This window comes from Rana temporaria, chromosome 1 (genome assembly GCF_905171775.1).
Source record: "Rana temporaria chromosome 1, aRanTem1.1, whole genome shotgun sequence".
In the NCBI taxonomy this organism is placed as follows: Eukaryota; Metazoa; Chordata; class Amphibia; order Anura; family Ranidae; genus Rana; species Rana temporaria.
The window spans coordinates 513,980,199-513,994,628 of record NC_053489.1 but is presented as its reverse complement, the minus strand read 5'-3'; the positions used below and the strand labels follow the sequence as shown (position 1 = coordinate 513,994,628).

Genomic DNA, 14,430 nt, shown 5'->3' with positions numbered 1-14,430 from the left:
GCCCTGTGATCTGGTGTGTCAATGTGCCTTTTAATGCCTTGTACACACGGTCGGACTTTTGACCGTACGAAAGTCCGCCGTGAGTCCGTCGGAAGTCCGACAGAAAGAAAGAGAACAGGTTCTCTATCTAAGGTCTATCGAACTTCCAAAAAAAAAGTCAGATGGAGGCTGCTCACGGCCGGACTTTCCTAGAAAAAAAGCCTATCTGACTTTTTTCTCTGAAAATCCGGACGTGTGTACGAGGCATAAGGAGGATGGGGCTACCTCCAGGTAAACCTGCTAGCAATAGGGTTGATTTAATAGAAGCAAATAGGCTGTTAATTTTGCAAAAAAATATTAAAATTCTCTTGGCTTAGTGAATATTGCAAAAATTCACTTTGCAAAGAATACCCATGATTGGATGATGGAAGTCATCAGAGCTTCATCTTATACACTAAGCTAAGAGAAAATGTGCTTGCAAAGTGAACCGCCTGTAATAAATCAACCCTGATGTATTTGTTGTTGTCTCATGTTGGGAGTTCAGAATGTTTAGAGTTGGGGATCACATTTTGCAGAGAAGTCTTGATGCAACAATGTGGTTTTATGTTCTCAATTTATGAAACAAATACCTCTGTATTTCAATAATGTAAACAAATTAATTTGTTAGCTCCATTATCCCATTGTGTCAGCCAAGTTATGTATTTTCAGGCTTCATGCACACAGCGGGCAGCAGAGTTTTGGAAGAAACGCATCTAAAAGTACCTTATCGCTAGACGTTGAGTGCTTGAGTCTTATTTCATTTCAATGGCCAGAATACATCATTACTCTGGCCAATGTAATAAATTAACACCCAAACGCTTGATGAGTCTAAAATATGTTACACAACATTACAAGCACAAAGGTTTTTTCTGTCAAAACACTGCTGCCATGAGGAAAGGAGTGTGCATTGGGCTTTACAAGAAAGATATATGTTTTGTGAAACTAACTTGTGGGGTGATTAAGAATAGAAGAAAATGGGTTTGTATTCACTGGTGAGTAAGCTACTATTTTGGGTAGGGATGACTCCTTAAAGCTTATCCAGTATATGTGGCCTATAGACATGTAGCACTGTCCCCGTAGGGCATAGGTGGCAAACACAAGGCCCACGGGCCGAATGCGGCCCTCCAGGCCATTTCATGTGGCCCTCGCACCTCTCCTGCACCTGCAGCCCTCCTCTGGTCCTCCTCAACCCTTACTTTCTGCTTTTAAGCAATACATCCAACTTCTTCCCAGCAGCAGCATAAGGAAAGGGGGGTGCACTGTGATGTAAGGGACTCAACTTATGATGGTGGGTTAGCTCTTGGCATCTAATGTAAGGAGAGGGGATGCGCTGGACATCTAATCTTACAGATACAACCGGCCCTTTTGAGGGCAATCATAATGCTGATGTGGCCCACGATGAAATTGAGTTTGACACCCCTGCCTTAGGGCTTGGTGAGTGTAGACTGCTTAGGCCTCTCTATGGTTACCAGAAGCTGGATGCTAAGGGTTCCCACTTGGTTGCTTAGGGGTTCCCGCTTGTCCCACCCTTCTCCCAATTGCTCATTACTCAATGACCAGTCCAGGGGGTATTTGTGTTTTTGTATTTTATTTTGGAACTTGGATGGGAGAAGGGATGAGTGGGATACTCCAACTAGAACTATTCACAATGGATAAGAACAACTCTCACTTGGCCTCACCGGATGATTAGTAGAAGCAGTCACACTGCTTTAACCATACAGCCACATGTATGGAGAAACTAAGTCTTCTTGCACTCACTAGCAGCAGACTTGATGCACTACATTATCTTCAGGACACTCTTTAGCATCCCCTGACTCCCACTGACACCCGTCTTCTGACTCTTCTAGCTGAAGGGGGCGACCCTCACTCGACAGGCCCCAAAGAGCCAGATCTGTACTCACAGTAGGCAGAATCAGATCCTTACTGGTGTCTCTCTTCCACTCAGCTCTGCAGGACCTCTGGGTTCAGCTTCTCACTCTCTCTATGCCCTTGGATCGACCACCCAGAGCCGCACGACCACCTCCACTGAGGAGAGGGCAGCTGTCCCCTACCTCCTACGCTATGTTCCCCTGGCTCAACTAACCCTGAGTACATGTGCCCGGGGCTTTAAATACAGTATTCCAGCATGCAATGCAGCACTTTTCCTCTGTCAATGGCCAGGACTGTAACAAAGCCTATGCACTCGCTTGTCAGATCCCCTCCCACTGTCCAATATGCCTCCCTGTTGGACCAGCGAGGGACAGTCAAACAAACTGAGCTGCACCTGAGAACAATGAGCAGACTTAACCAATAGATCCTGCTCCCTAGTAGGCAGAAAGCACTCCACGTTTTACCTAGTTACATAGTTAGTCAGGTTGAAAAAAGACATAAGTCCATCCAGTTCAACCATAAAAAAAAAAGAAAGAAATAAAAAATATCGTACAATCCAATATACCCAATTCTATACTCACAGTTGATCCAGAGGAGGGGGAAAAAACAGCAGAGCATGATCCAATTTGCTACAGCAGGGGAAAAAAATCCTTCCTGATCCCTCGAGAGGCAATCGGATTTTCCCTGGACCTATAAATGTTAGTACCCAGTTGTATTATGTACATTTAGAAAATAATCCAGACCTTTCTTACTGACCTGGCCATGTTCTTGGTAAGCAGAAAGACCAAAAACGACACTATCTTCTAGCAGTTACCCAGGAGGGTGCTACACACATATTTTACAATGTCACATTATGTATGCTGGGCTGTACATTTCCCATTCCCCAGTAAATGTAAGTTTTAGAATTTTTCTAATTGCTTTGGCATATTTTCACATCTGTAAGTCATCCATGTTGGTCCACATGCGTGAAGGAGCCAATTGATTGTATTTGCCCCAGGCTAAAGTTTCCCAGTCCTCCCCTGCTGCCAATAAAACAGTCCTTAGCACTGCCTGGATATCAGGACATAACTGACTTATAGGAAGTAAGTAACACACTGATGCCAATAAAGCATTTATCAATCATTCCCAGGACCAATACAATAAGGTGCTTTGTTCCAGAGTCCCATAGTGAGACTAAGAAATAAAATGCCCCCTCTTACATTGGTATTAGTAGGACTCTAACATCATTGAAAATGTATTTCATGTTGCCACTGACACCAAAGCAAAAAGGGGATTTGATTATACTGACCCTGTCACTAGCTTCTCATGGTAACACCAAAACCACCTTGTGAAAAAGGAAGAACAATTATTTTATCTAAATTGGCCCTAGTATGTGTATGTATGAATGTACCGTAAGTTAGAATAAATAAAGACTGAGAGGGCTGGTTTAAGTAAGTGTTTTGTATATAAATGAACATGCAAGTGCAGCAATTCAGTATTGCATTTTTATGGGGAACACAAGAATTACTGTATATTGACTGGCTAGAGGTATATAATTATACTAATTCAAAATAGGATATTATTTACAGATGTTTTTTAATATTATTATAATGCAAGGTTCTTTTAAAAAGAGAAAGGCTAATTATCCATCTCAAATAAAGGAGGACTTTAACCTGTACCCCTACTTGTAAAAATCAAAAGTTTGTGCATTGGAAAGGTTATGTTTTGTAAATTAGCATACAGCCATGAAGGACAATTTTGAATATAATAAAAATGTGTTTTACAAACCTTTACAAGATTTGTTCACCAACACATAGCTAGTGTTTGCTGCCTGGGTGACCTTAGCACCTTATTGTGAGTGACTTGTAAAGCAAAGGTACAGCTTTGAAAAAAAAAACATAAACAACAATGAATTATGGAAACATTTCTAATCTGGTGGCCGACCCCTTAAAGCGGGGGGTTCACCCCAAAAGAAATTTCTAACATTACATTGAGCCGAGTTGTGAGAATGACATTAGGCCTGTTTTTTTTTATTTCCTTGCCGTACATACCGTTTTATCTATATTTTCACCGCGGCTTCCGGGTATGTAATCTGCGGTACTGGGCGTTCCTATTCACATGTTGATTTATTGATATGCTTCCCACCGGCGCATACAGCGTGTCACGAGTCGCCGAAAGAAGCCGGACTGCGAGTCGGCTCTATGCGGCGCCTGCGCACCGACGTTCAGCTTCTTTCGGCAACTCGTGACGCGCTGTATGCGCCGGTGGGAAGCATATCAATAAATTAACGTGAATAGGAATGCCCATTCCCGCAGATTACATACCCGGAAGCCGCAGTGAAAATATAGATATAACGGTATGTACGGCAAGGAAATAAAAAAAAACAGCATAATGTCATTCTCACAACTCGGTTCAATGTAATGTTAGACATTTTGTTTTAGGTGAACCCCCGCTTTAAGTATATTATGGATCTCTGTACATCCCATTTAGAGTAAATTACACCAACATTGGGCATATTGTGCCACAATAACCCTTGTGGAAACCTAAAGATGCAGGTTAGGTTGAGCAAAGCTTATTGGTAATTGTAATCTTTATATAAGGCCATCCTTTGTTATTTAACGTTTAAACCGTAAATATTGCATATAGTTTAAAGACTAAATATAAAAATTACTGTTGTGGCACTGGAAAACAATACTTTCAAAGTACATTTTTTTAAAGATTGCAAAATGAATGAAGACCGCTTTCAGTACCTGGTATAACAGAAGAATGTCCTTATCAAATGCAAATTGAATTAGGAGAGGAACCAGAAGCTGTGAAGATATCCATTTATTATAATTTACACTTGCTCTAAATCTGCCATATCAGCATTTCTTTGCTTTCCTGGTAGTGTGTTTCTTTGCAGGAAAACCATGGAAAATAGAGGCCTTCTTAATGAATAATGTCAGAACAAAATGGAAAAAGATTAGCTAACACAAAATCTCCAAGTCAAAACACTTACAATATATATTGTAAATCTCTTTTTTCTTTTTTTTTTAGCTCAGGGTTTGTACATATTTCTTGTTTCAGAAGACCTGACACCAACATAGAAATACACATTGTTTAATGCATTATTAATTGTATTTGTAATAATCTGAAGAGATATTTTCTCTTCCCGCTCTTTTTATTGTTCAGCCTTTTGGCATTGAATTTGATCAGAACTTTATTTTTTATTTTTAATAGTTTATTCATTCAGCCAGCAGTGTACATTATTGGCTGGTGCAGATACTTGGTGGTTAGCATTTGGCTTTCCACTACAGTGGTCCTGGGTTAGTTTCTCACCACAGCATTTGCATGGAGTTGGTTACCATTATGTTTGCACTTAGTTTCAAAAAGTAAGGAACGCATTAAGGTAAAAAAAATGTTTAGGCTTTAGAACCACTTTAACCTCCCTGGTGGTATGATTATGTCAGATTTTAGGTGCTGAAAACGGTACCATTATTTTGCATTAAAATTTGGCGTTTTATATTGTAGGCCTGTAAATCTTAGGAATAACTCACTTAAATCTGTCCAAGCAAGAGTCTAGTAGACATCCCAGGTATGATAAAGTTTGAAACTAAAAATCATACATTATAATATAATAAATAACTATAAATTATTATAACAAATAATAATGTAATTATAATAAAAATTATTCATTATTGTAATTAAATCAAAAACACTGAAAGTTGCAGAATTGTCGCTGTCATTACTTTCAGTGTTTGATGACGAATTTCCCTACAATCACTATCGCTCAATTCTGCAAGTGATTCTAATTTATTATCGCTGTTTTCTAGCTGCTCTAAAACCACTTTTGACTATGGACAATCTCCATGTTTCCAGGCAGAAAGAACAGTTTTTATAATATAAAACGGCATGCAGGACACTGGACAGACCACTAGGGACAAAGGGGAGGTGTAATTATTTGATACAGTACTGTAATCTGTGAGATTACAGTACACTGTATGTATACTGTGTTTTTCACTTTTTGAATTTGGCACCGAACTCTGTCCCTGTGCGTCACAACGCTCGGGAACGGAGCTCGGCACTGTGAATCGAGCGAGGAGACAGCTCGCAGACACAGCAGGCCAGGTAGACATAGCAGGATCCAGGGGACAAGGTAAGTAATTATGCCTGGATCCTGCGATGCGATCCCGAGTCTGGCTCGGGGTTACTGCTTTTGGTAGTGAAAATTCACCCCGAGCCAGACTCTGGAATACCGCTCAGCAGGTTAAATGCACATTCCTTCAAAGGGATGATGAATAAGGTGCAATACGCACCTTATTCCTCAGGCTCACCCAATTTGTGTGACTGATCCCCCAATGTCCTTTTTCTAATTCGCTCTAGGCCATTGTTACAGATGATGACATCAAGTACAGTGCAGGGCCAATAGCCCTGTATGTTATGCCAAAAAGCCAGAATGGAGGAGCAAGAAGTAAGGTACCCATTACACCTTATTCTTTATCCCCTATAGCTAATGAGCATTCAACCTTGAACATGCAGAGAGGCCCACTGCAAGAGTATTTTTTTTTACTGGAGTTAAAACTCTAATCCAATCTTACCTTCACTCTTGCACAACTGTACAAACTTCTCTCCTGTACTGGAAGTGTTTATTCAGATTTTTCTACACCCTTGAGAGAGCAGTCACTGTAGATCTGAGGGGGACATACAGGGAAAATAAAAAACAGCATTTTAGCTTGCACATGATTGGATGATAAAATCAGCAAGGCCTCCCTTCATGTCAGATCTTCCCCTCAGATCTACAGCGACTGCACTTCCAAGTAGTGCAAAGTGGATTTGCCTTTTAGTAAATAACCCTCAATGTGTGCTTCTCATATTCTGCATCAGAAGCTTCAGCAAGTTAGATAGCCCACCTCATTTCTTGGCTGGAGGACATACACCATCAATTGGCCTTTTCCTCCTCTGCATTACTGTCCCTGGCCTGTCCTTTTAATTCATTGGATTTCAGTTCTTCCAATAATGGAGGTTCATCATCACATGTGACCTAGGGCAGGCTACAAGTAAATGCAGTGACCAAGGAATTTCCACTCATTCAGTCAGACACCAATCCTTCAAAGCATTTTGATATCTGCATACCTTCTTCCAAGAGCCCACTGCTTGTAAAAGGGTTGGCGTTTTTTGAGAGGAGTACTAAGACAGGACACTGTGATGCTTTCAGTAAGCTATGTACAGCTCCCTGCTGGTCCCTATTACCAGTTATAATCTCACTGCATTACATAGGAAAGTACAGAAAAATAGGTATGTAATGAAAACATAAAAGCTTTATTTAAAAAGTTAACTAGCATGTTGTTGAGGGGGTTAGGGGAGCATCCTAGAAAGTCAACATACAAGAGCATTAAAATTACACTTGAATTCATACAGGTAATGGAATGACTAGACGTTTAAATTAGGGGTTGTCCCAATACCACTTTTTTAAGACCAAGTACAAGTACCAATACATTTTTTCAAGTACTCGCCGATACAGATTACCAATACTTTCTTTAATGTTATGTGACAATTTGACTAATGGGCACTGATAGATTGGCATTGACAGATGGATGGCACTGACAGATGCATGACACTTATGGGCACTGATAGATGGCACTGATAGGTGACACTTATGGGCACTGAATGGCGGCACTGATGTCCTGGCCGAAGCTGCTTCCCCCAGCTTACTCCCGTGATCCACTGCTACCAAACCGATCTCGGTTCGGTCCTCTCTGTCCGCTGACTTCAACTTCCAAGTATCGGATCTGGCATCGGGAGCATTTGTGCGAGTACAAGTACTTGCAAAAAATGCTTGGTATCGGTCCCGATACCGATACTAGTATCGGTATCGGGACAACTCTAGTTTAAATTATCCACAATCACCTAATACATACATGTACTGCTGTTCATATCGGTGGGTCCACTATGACTGCCTGGAATGAAGTGCTTTTTCAGTATATTTCTTTTCATCTCTTCTGATAATTGAAAAATATTTCACCAAACCATTAGTTATTCAGGCAGTCATGGGGCTGCTATTTCCTCAATTCATAGCAGTACACGTGATGCACAATAAGGAACCATGTTCCTTGCCCTTTTTTTGCTATATAGGTAAATAACTATTGATACCTTCATGTGTGTGTCCTCCCTTCCTCATTAAAAATGTTTTCTACTTTTTGACTGGCTTCTAGTTTCTGTTGTGCATTAGATTGCATAGGAAGCTCCCTGTAGAAAATACATGGCTTTTCTTCTCTACCCTTTGCATGTTGTGTTTTTGTCTTGGCTTGCTTGAAATCCATGTACTAACTCTCCTGTAACACTATTTTGTTTGTTCCTAACTTCTCCTGTCTAACAGCGGACAAGCCCAGGGAATTCTGAATGAGTCGGATGATCCAGAAAAAGGCTGTGTAACAGATAACAAGCCAACCTCCCGCCACTTCTATCCTGTTGCTCTGCTTCTTGTCAGCTCACACTTGTTGGTTGTGTGGCTTATCCTCAGTCTTGCATTGCTATTAGCCAAATATCAATAATATGCACTTAATCTTCTGTTCATTTTAACAAGAACAATGTTCTTTAGTTTGTAAAATATATTTATGATTCTTTGTACTCTAACCTCAATAATGTGCCCTTTCAACTATAATCCATTTTTCATGCATTTTTTATGTATGTGTTTATGGAGTTATAGCAGTATATTGGGAAAATGTAATCAAATCTTTTCAAAAGACGGAAGAAAGATAGTATATATGACATTTGGGTGCCTCGGTTTGATCATAGAACTTATTTGCATTTCTTTGTCTACTTAGTTGAAAGCTTTGTCAATATAATGATCCTTGTCAGATCAACAGCACAATGTTCTTTTATTGAAGAAAACGGGCTGTGTTCAAAGAGTTTACTTAAAGCAACCCTGTTTGCAATGATAGTTTGAAAAGAAAGTTGTTACCTGCAAAGATGAGTGTAAATAATTCTCTCTCCTGCTGCACATGTGCTATTGTTCCATTGCTGAGAAAAAGTCCCCTGAAACCTGCTGAGAAACACACTTCCAGGGAGTGTGGATGTCCAGTGAGCTCCATAGTGCTGTCTGATTCCCCCCACTGGCCTCCATACACTACTGTGCAGTGCAAAGGATAAAGAAGATTAATACACCCCTGAAAGTGTCAGTTTCCCAGCAGACTTTGTGGGGGTCGATCCTTGGCAGCCAAGCAACAGGAGAGATAAGTATTTATATTCTTCTTTGTAGGTACGTTTTTTTTAATATATATATATATATATATATATATATATATATATATATATATATATATATATATATATATATATATATATATATATATATATATATATATATATATATATATATATATATATATATATATATATATATATATATATTGTCAACATGGTAACTTTAACAAGAATACCTACAAAATAAGCTAGAAAAAACAGTGCTTAAAACATATACTATGTACACTGTGGTCATCTTGCCACAAACCACACACTGGAGGAATTGTATTAACCTAATTCGCAGACTTTCCAACCACTAATAAAATGGCAAAATATGTTTCTGTAATTTAGGAACACAATGCAGGATTGTATACAGTGCAATTGTGGCCATGATTATAGCCAAAGCCAGCTCAACTGACTTTCCAAATGGTGGGGTTGGACATTGTTCACAATTTACAGGATCAGTATTTTTTGGCATGTAGTGGGATTACTTGCTGATATCAAGGATAATTTTTTTCCCTCCATTACCAATATTATTGGCTATACCATAATTCCACATTGACATTTGTTTTTGTTTCTTTTTTATTAAAGCAGTTCAGTTTTATATCCGGTATTTTGGGACAAAAAAAGGACTTGAGCTCATTGGAGCCTTGTAATTGACAATAACATTGTAGAATCTTTGTGCTGTCAAAGTAATATACAGAGTTTGAGCCCATGAAACAAAGCCCCCTATGTTTAAAAGTCAAATATAAAAACGTATATATGGTATATCGGAAAGGCGCTATGCTATTACATTTAAGGTAGGATTACTGGCATTCCAAAAACAAGTTTATTGTGCTACTTCCCATTATTGACTAGAATAAAGCCATCAGGTTGCACAATGTCTATATCATTAACAGTGTTATTTGGCCATAGGGAGGACTGTACTATTTTAATAGTTTTTTGTTGTAAAAATACACTCCTCTGTTGCAGATATTTTGCTTATAAGAGCTTTTTTAATTATTCCTGTCATGTCAGCACACTGAAAGTAGTCAGCTGTTTAACTAAATACATAAGGATGAGATGGCAGCCTTTGTTTTATAAATAAGTGGGACCTCCTTATTAGTCCATCATAACAGTATGTCATTATTTACCAAGTAAAATCAGAACCGTAAAGTAAAATCAGAACCTATTACAACTAGCCATAACATACACCAAAGTAGAGCTCGACACAATGGTCTAGGTAAATTCTGCACTCAAAGAAAGCTATTTAAAAGGGTTTATGCATACAGCTGATGATTTTTATAGAAGCTTCTCTTTAAAACAAGTGCAAGTAGACCTTTCAACACCTCCATGTTGGAAAAGGTGGACTTACATAGTAATTCTTTAGAAATAGAATTTAAGTTGCAAGTGAGCTATAAACTGACAATCGCATAATATAAGTAGTTGTGAGGTTTACTTTCGCCTGTTTTCAGCTAAGATACAACAAAACTATGCAGTATAGGGAGAAACATACAGCATGGAAATATTTCACATACCACAGGTTCAAAATGATTGATTATGCTGTATGCTGCAGATTAATGAATATTGTATCAAAACCTAAAGTGGCTTCCTCCAGTGGTTTGGGCAACATGCTTTTGAGGATATTTTAAGGGCTAAGCGTGTTCTTTTAGCTTAAACGTATGTTTCCAGTATGTCTCATCTACCATACTCATGATAGCTGTGTAATGGATTGAGTATTTAATGACTTGGGAGTCCTGTTGACAAAGCTCTGTTCTATTGTGTGACCAGTTTAACATGTTCGTATCACTCTGTTTTAGTTTGCTGGAACTTTTTTTTTTATCTCCTAAATCCTACTTGTCTTTTTCTCTTTCCCTTGAAAACATTGATCTAGAAGAGTGCAAACAATTTTTGTACTTTATGTCAATATGCACTACTCTTTGTAAAATAACTTTTTCTAAGAAAATAATAGTAACCTAGTTAGAGAGCTTCAGATGAATTCTACATAATAGTATTGGAAGATCAGATATCAAATAGAGGGTAAATTTTATCTATAAATCTTTATGGCCAGATTCAATAAATGCCTTATATTTGAGAGTCACAGAGGTTTGGTATATAGGATTATATTTATTAACGTAATAGCGTGAGGATACTTTTAGCAGTCACATTACATTGAAAAATCCATGGGACTCATTTTACAATGCGGTGCAATACACACTATTCATGTTAACTTTAAACCACAATATGATAATATATGAAATATATAGCACCATTTAGAGGATGGTGATATGTGGATCAGTGAATCTCACACTGAACAGATCAGTGGACTAACTGGTCATCTTCAATATGTGCATGCAGATTCATGGTGGGTTAAATACCGATGTCTATATGTGAATGTTCAGACGGACTGTTGAATACCCAACCCAATTTTTTCCCTAATCAGTCTGATGAGAGTGCCATTTGAGGTCTATGGTAACATAAAAGACAATCCTATTCATTACTTTGGATACCCAAACCCTGAAGCATACTACTTACTTTTTACAGCATTCAAATGCAAATTGCATATTTGACTTGCTGACAGCAGTAGTGCGTTTCTCTAGGATTGGGTCCCTCTTGTTGTCTGCATTAGATTGTAAATGGTTGAACTAATCTTTTTTTCCCCTTGTTGAATAAAAAATAGGTTATTGTTACCTGTAAAAACAAACTATTGGCAGTGTTAATTTTAGCACACATATTAAAGCTGAGTATGAAGTTGGTTACTTGTATGCATTATGAATTATTTTATCGCCCCAAATGTAGCAGCCCCTAGCAACCATTCAGAAATCGGCTCCCATTGTTCTGACTGCTTTACACTAGGGAAAACCACAGTTGGGTTGCTATGGGCTACTGCACATGATTTCCCTTTGTATTTTTTTTAAATAAGCCCACATAGAAAGGAAGGTAACCTAGGTAGTGTGGATTTGAGGTGGCAATTCTGAAGGCATTTGTTATATGTGTCTGGCCTTTGGATTTTAACATGTAAGATGTATCATCACTTGTGAAAAAAAAAAACTAACTGAGAAAATATGTATAGCTGAATTCTTGTTATTTTTACTTAAAGACTGCAACACAGCAATGAATAAATAAAAGCTATTTCTGTACATCCTGTCTCATGAAGTTGTGCTTTTTTTTTCCTCTTCCCAGAGAAGGATGTCGCATAGAGAATGTGCTGAAGAATATCAAATGCAGAAAGTATGCTTTCAACATGATACAACTGCTGACATTTCCAAAGTACTACAGACCTCCAGAAGGGACATACGGCAAAGTTAACAATTGAGTGCATTTAAGCATTAACAATGGCACATATTGTCCGAGACAAAGCACAGACTGGATAAATCAATATAATAGTGTCTGAATAACTGGGAAATTCCTCATGCACTAGATCAGGTTATAGACACTGATGCGCTAAAAGAACTAAGGAAAATATTTAAAGCACAATTTGCACAACGCGCATTTGTAGGGCAGAATTAGGACTGCAGATTGTAATAAGCACCAATCAGAAGCACAATGATGTGGAAACAATGGTATGCCAGCAGTTAACCTTGTTTAATTGCCAAAACCCACGAGTATCAGGTTGTGTTTCTGTAGTATTTAAGACCGTGTTATTCTAGTAGAGGTAACATTTATTTACTCAAAGGTGCTCACATGCATTCTAAGCACGGAATGTTATCAGTTCTGGTTCAGGAACTTCAATCACACAAGCGCTCTTAAGTCATTGGAATGGACCAGTTTGTGTAAATTCTTGGGAATATGACCAAATGATACACAAATTGATTGTAAATAATGTCATATTATTTATTTGTATAAATGATGGTGAGAAGCACCAGCTGATCTCTAAATTTAAGCCCTGGTTTATATTAAGTATACATACCCATTTGTTTGCATACTCTGAACCACATTAGTACTCATGTAATTGAAATCTCACAAATACAATGCCAAAAGAAGACTTGATGAAGTAACAAGATTGTGTCATGTAAAATTGGCCATGTAGTTTTATTTTTCTTCATACACAACCTATTGTGCAGGGAAGCCTGGTTTTATTACAGAGCAAAAGAATCGGTTGTGAAGTGTATGTATTTATGTGTATTTTGCTAATGGTGGGTGTTTTTATGATTCCAAAGGTTTGTTTTATTACTTTTATATACCATTTGATGTTATTAGTATAGCCAGCTGGTTGAAAATGGCTTCAAACTCCAGCAGGTCCTTGGAGTTGAAGCCATCAGTTTTCAAAATCTGGATTTTCATATGTTTTTTTTTTTTAGTCGCATTCATCTTTTTCCAATCCTTTTGTAATAGTGTTGGGAATAAATGGCTTCCCTTTCATACCCAATTTGCATGTGTTTCATTGACTTCCATTAAAATGTTTTAAAGTATTATCCAGCATTTAAGTGTGTGTCCTTGGTCAAATTCATTTCATATGTAACCATTTTCATTGTACACCATGTATATATGTTTTATTTAAATAAATATTTTTTTTTTTATATTTTGCCTCTTCCTTGTTATAATCATCTTCCATTAAGTCATATACCGTATATATAGAAAGGTTTTTTTTTTTTTTCACAATCAAAAAGAAAGTTAAGTAAATAGTCTCCCTGACTGTGAACTACAAATATCAAGAAATGAACACATGCAGCCATCTTTATTTAACATATAAGTTACCGTTTCCTGGTGTGTGTATGTATATATATATATATATATATATATATATATATATATATATATATATATATATATATATATAATGTGTGTGTAAAACATTATTTATTATTATTATAAAGTATTTACAGTATATAGCACCAACACATTGCCTTCCATTGTATATACACACCACACACTCACTAAATATCGATCTATCTATATACAATACATATATTTATACAGTATATACATGTGTATGTAAAATAGATTAGTCTATCTGTTTGTGTTCATGTTTTACAAATCTTTTTTCTGTGTATAATTTGTAATTACATGTATACATGTATACTCATTACATATTCAGGCTCTACGTCCTGCTTTGCAGTCTCAAACAAAGGTTGTGCTTTACTTCTGCGCACAATGACAGTCTGAGCCAGCTGACTTATTGTAAACAATGCATGCAATGTCTGAACTTCAGTGACCAATATAAATGATCTACATTTAATAAAATATCAAACATAAAGTAAGCCTGCAAACATGTAAAATCGCATAAAAGAATTCAACAATTACACAAGCCATCTGTACTTTCTATTCATAACATTTGTTTTATCTATACATTAGAAGTTGTGTATAACAAAGATATTTTTTACAAAGCATTGGAAAAGAGAAAATGGACCGATTTACCTCTTC

The 14,430-nt window shown here is 37.5% G+C and overlaps 1 protein-coding gene across 7 annotated transcripts in view; it reads left to right on the top strand.

The window, feature by feature from the left end:
• Positions 1-13,586, top strand: part of INPP4B (inositol polyphosphate-4-phosphatase type II B) — an 877,589-nt gene extending 864,003 nt beyond the window's left edge. For 6 of the 7 annotated variants that reach the window (XM_040331408.1, XM_040331402.1, XM_040331426.1 and 3 more), the window contains one exon: positions 8,222-9,121. In XM_040331408.1, coding sequence (XP_040187342.1) covers positions 8,222-8,396 — 175 coding nt within the window. In that variant the 3' untranslated portion in view covers positions 8,397-9,121. Of the gene's footprint in view, positions 1-8,221; positions 9,122-12,249 lie in introns of those variants that run through there. The other variant, XM_040331418.1, reaches the window with a different exon arrangement.
• Positions 13,587-14,430: the final 844 nt, after the last annotated feature.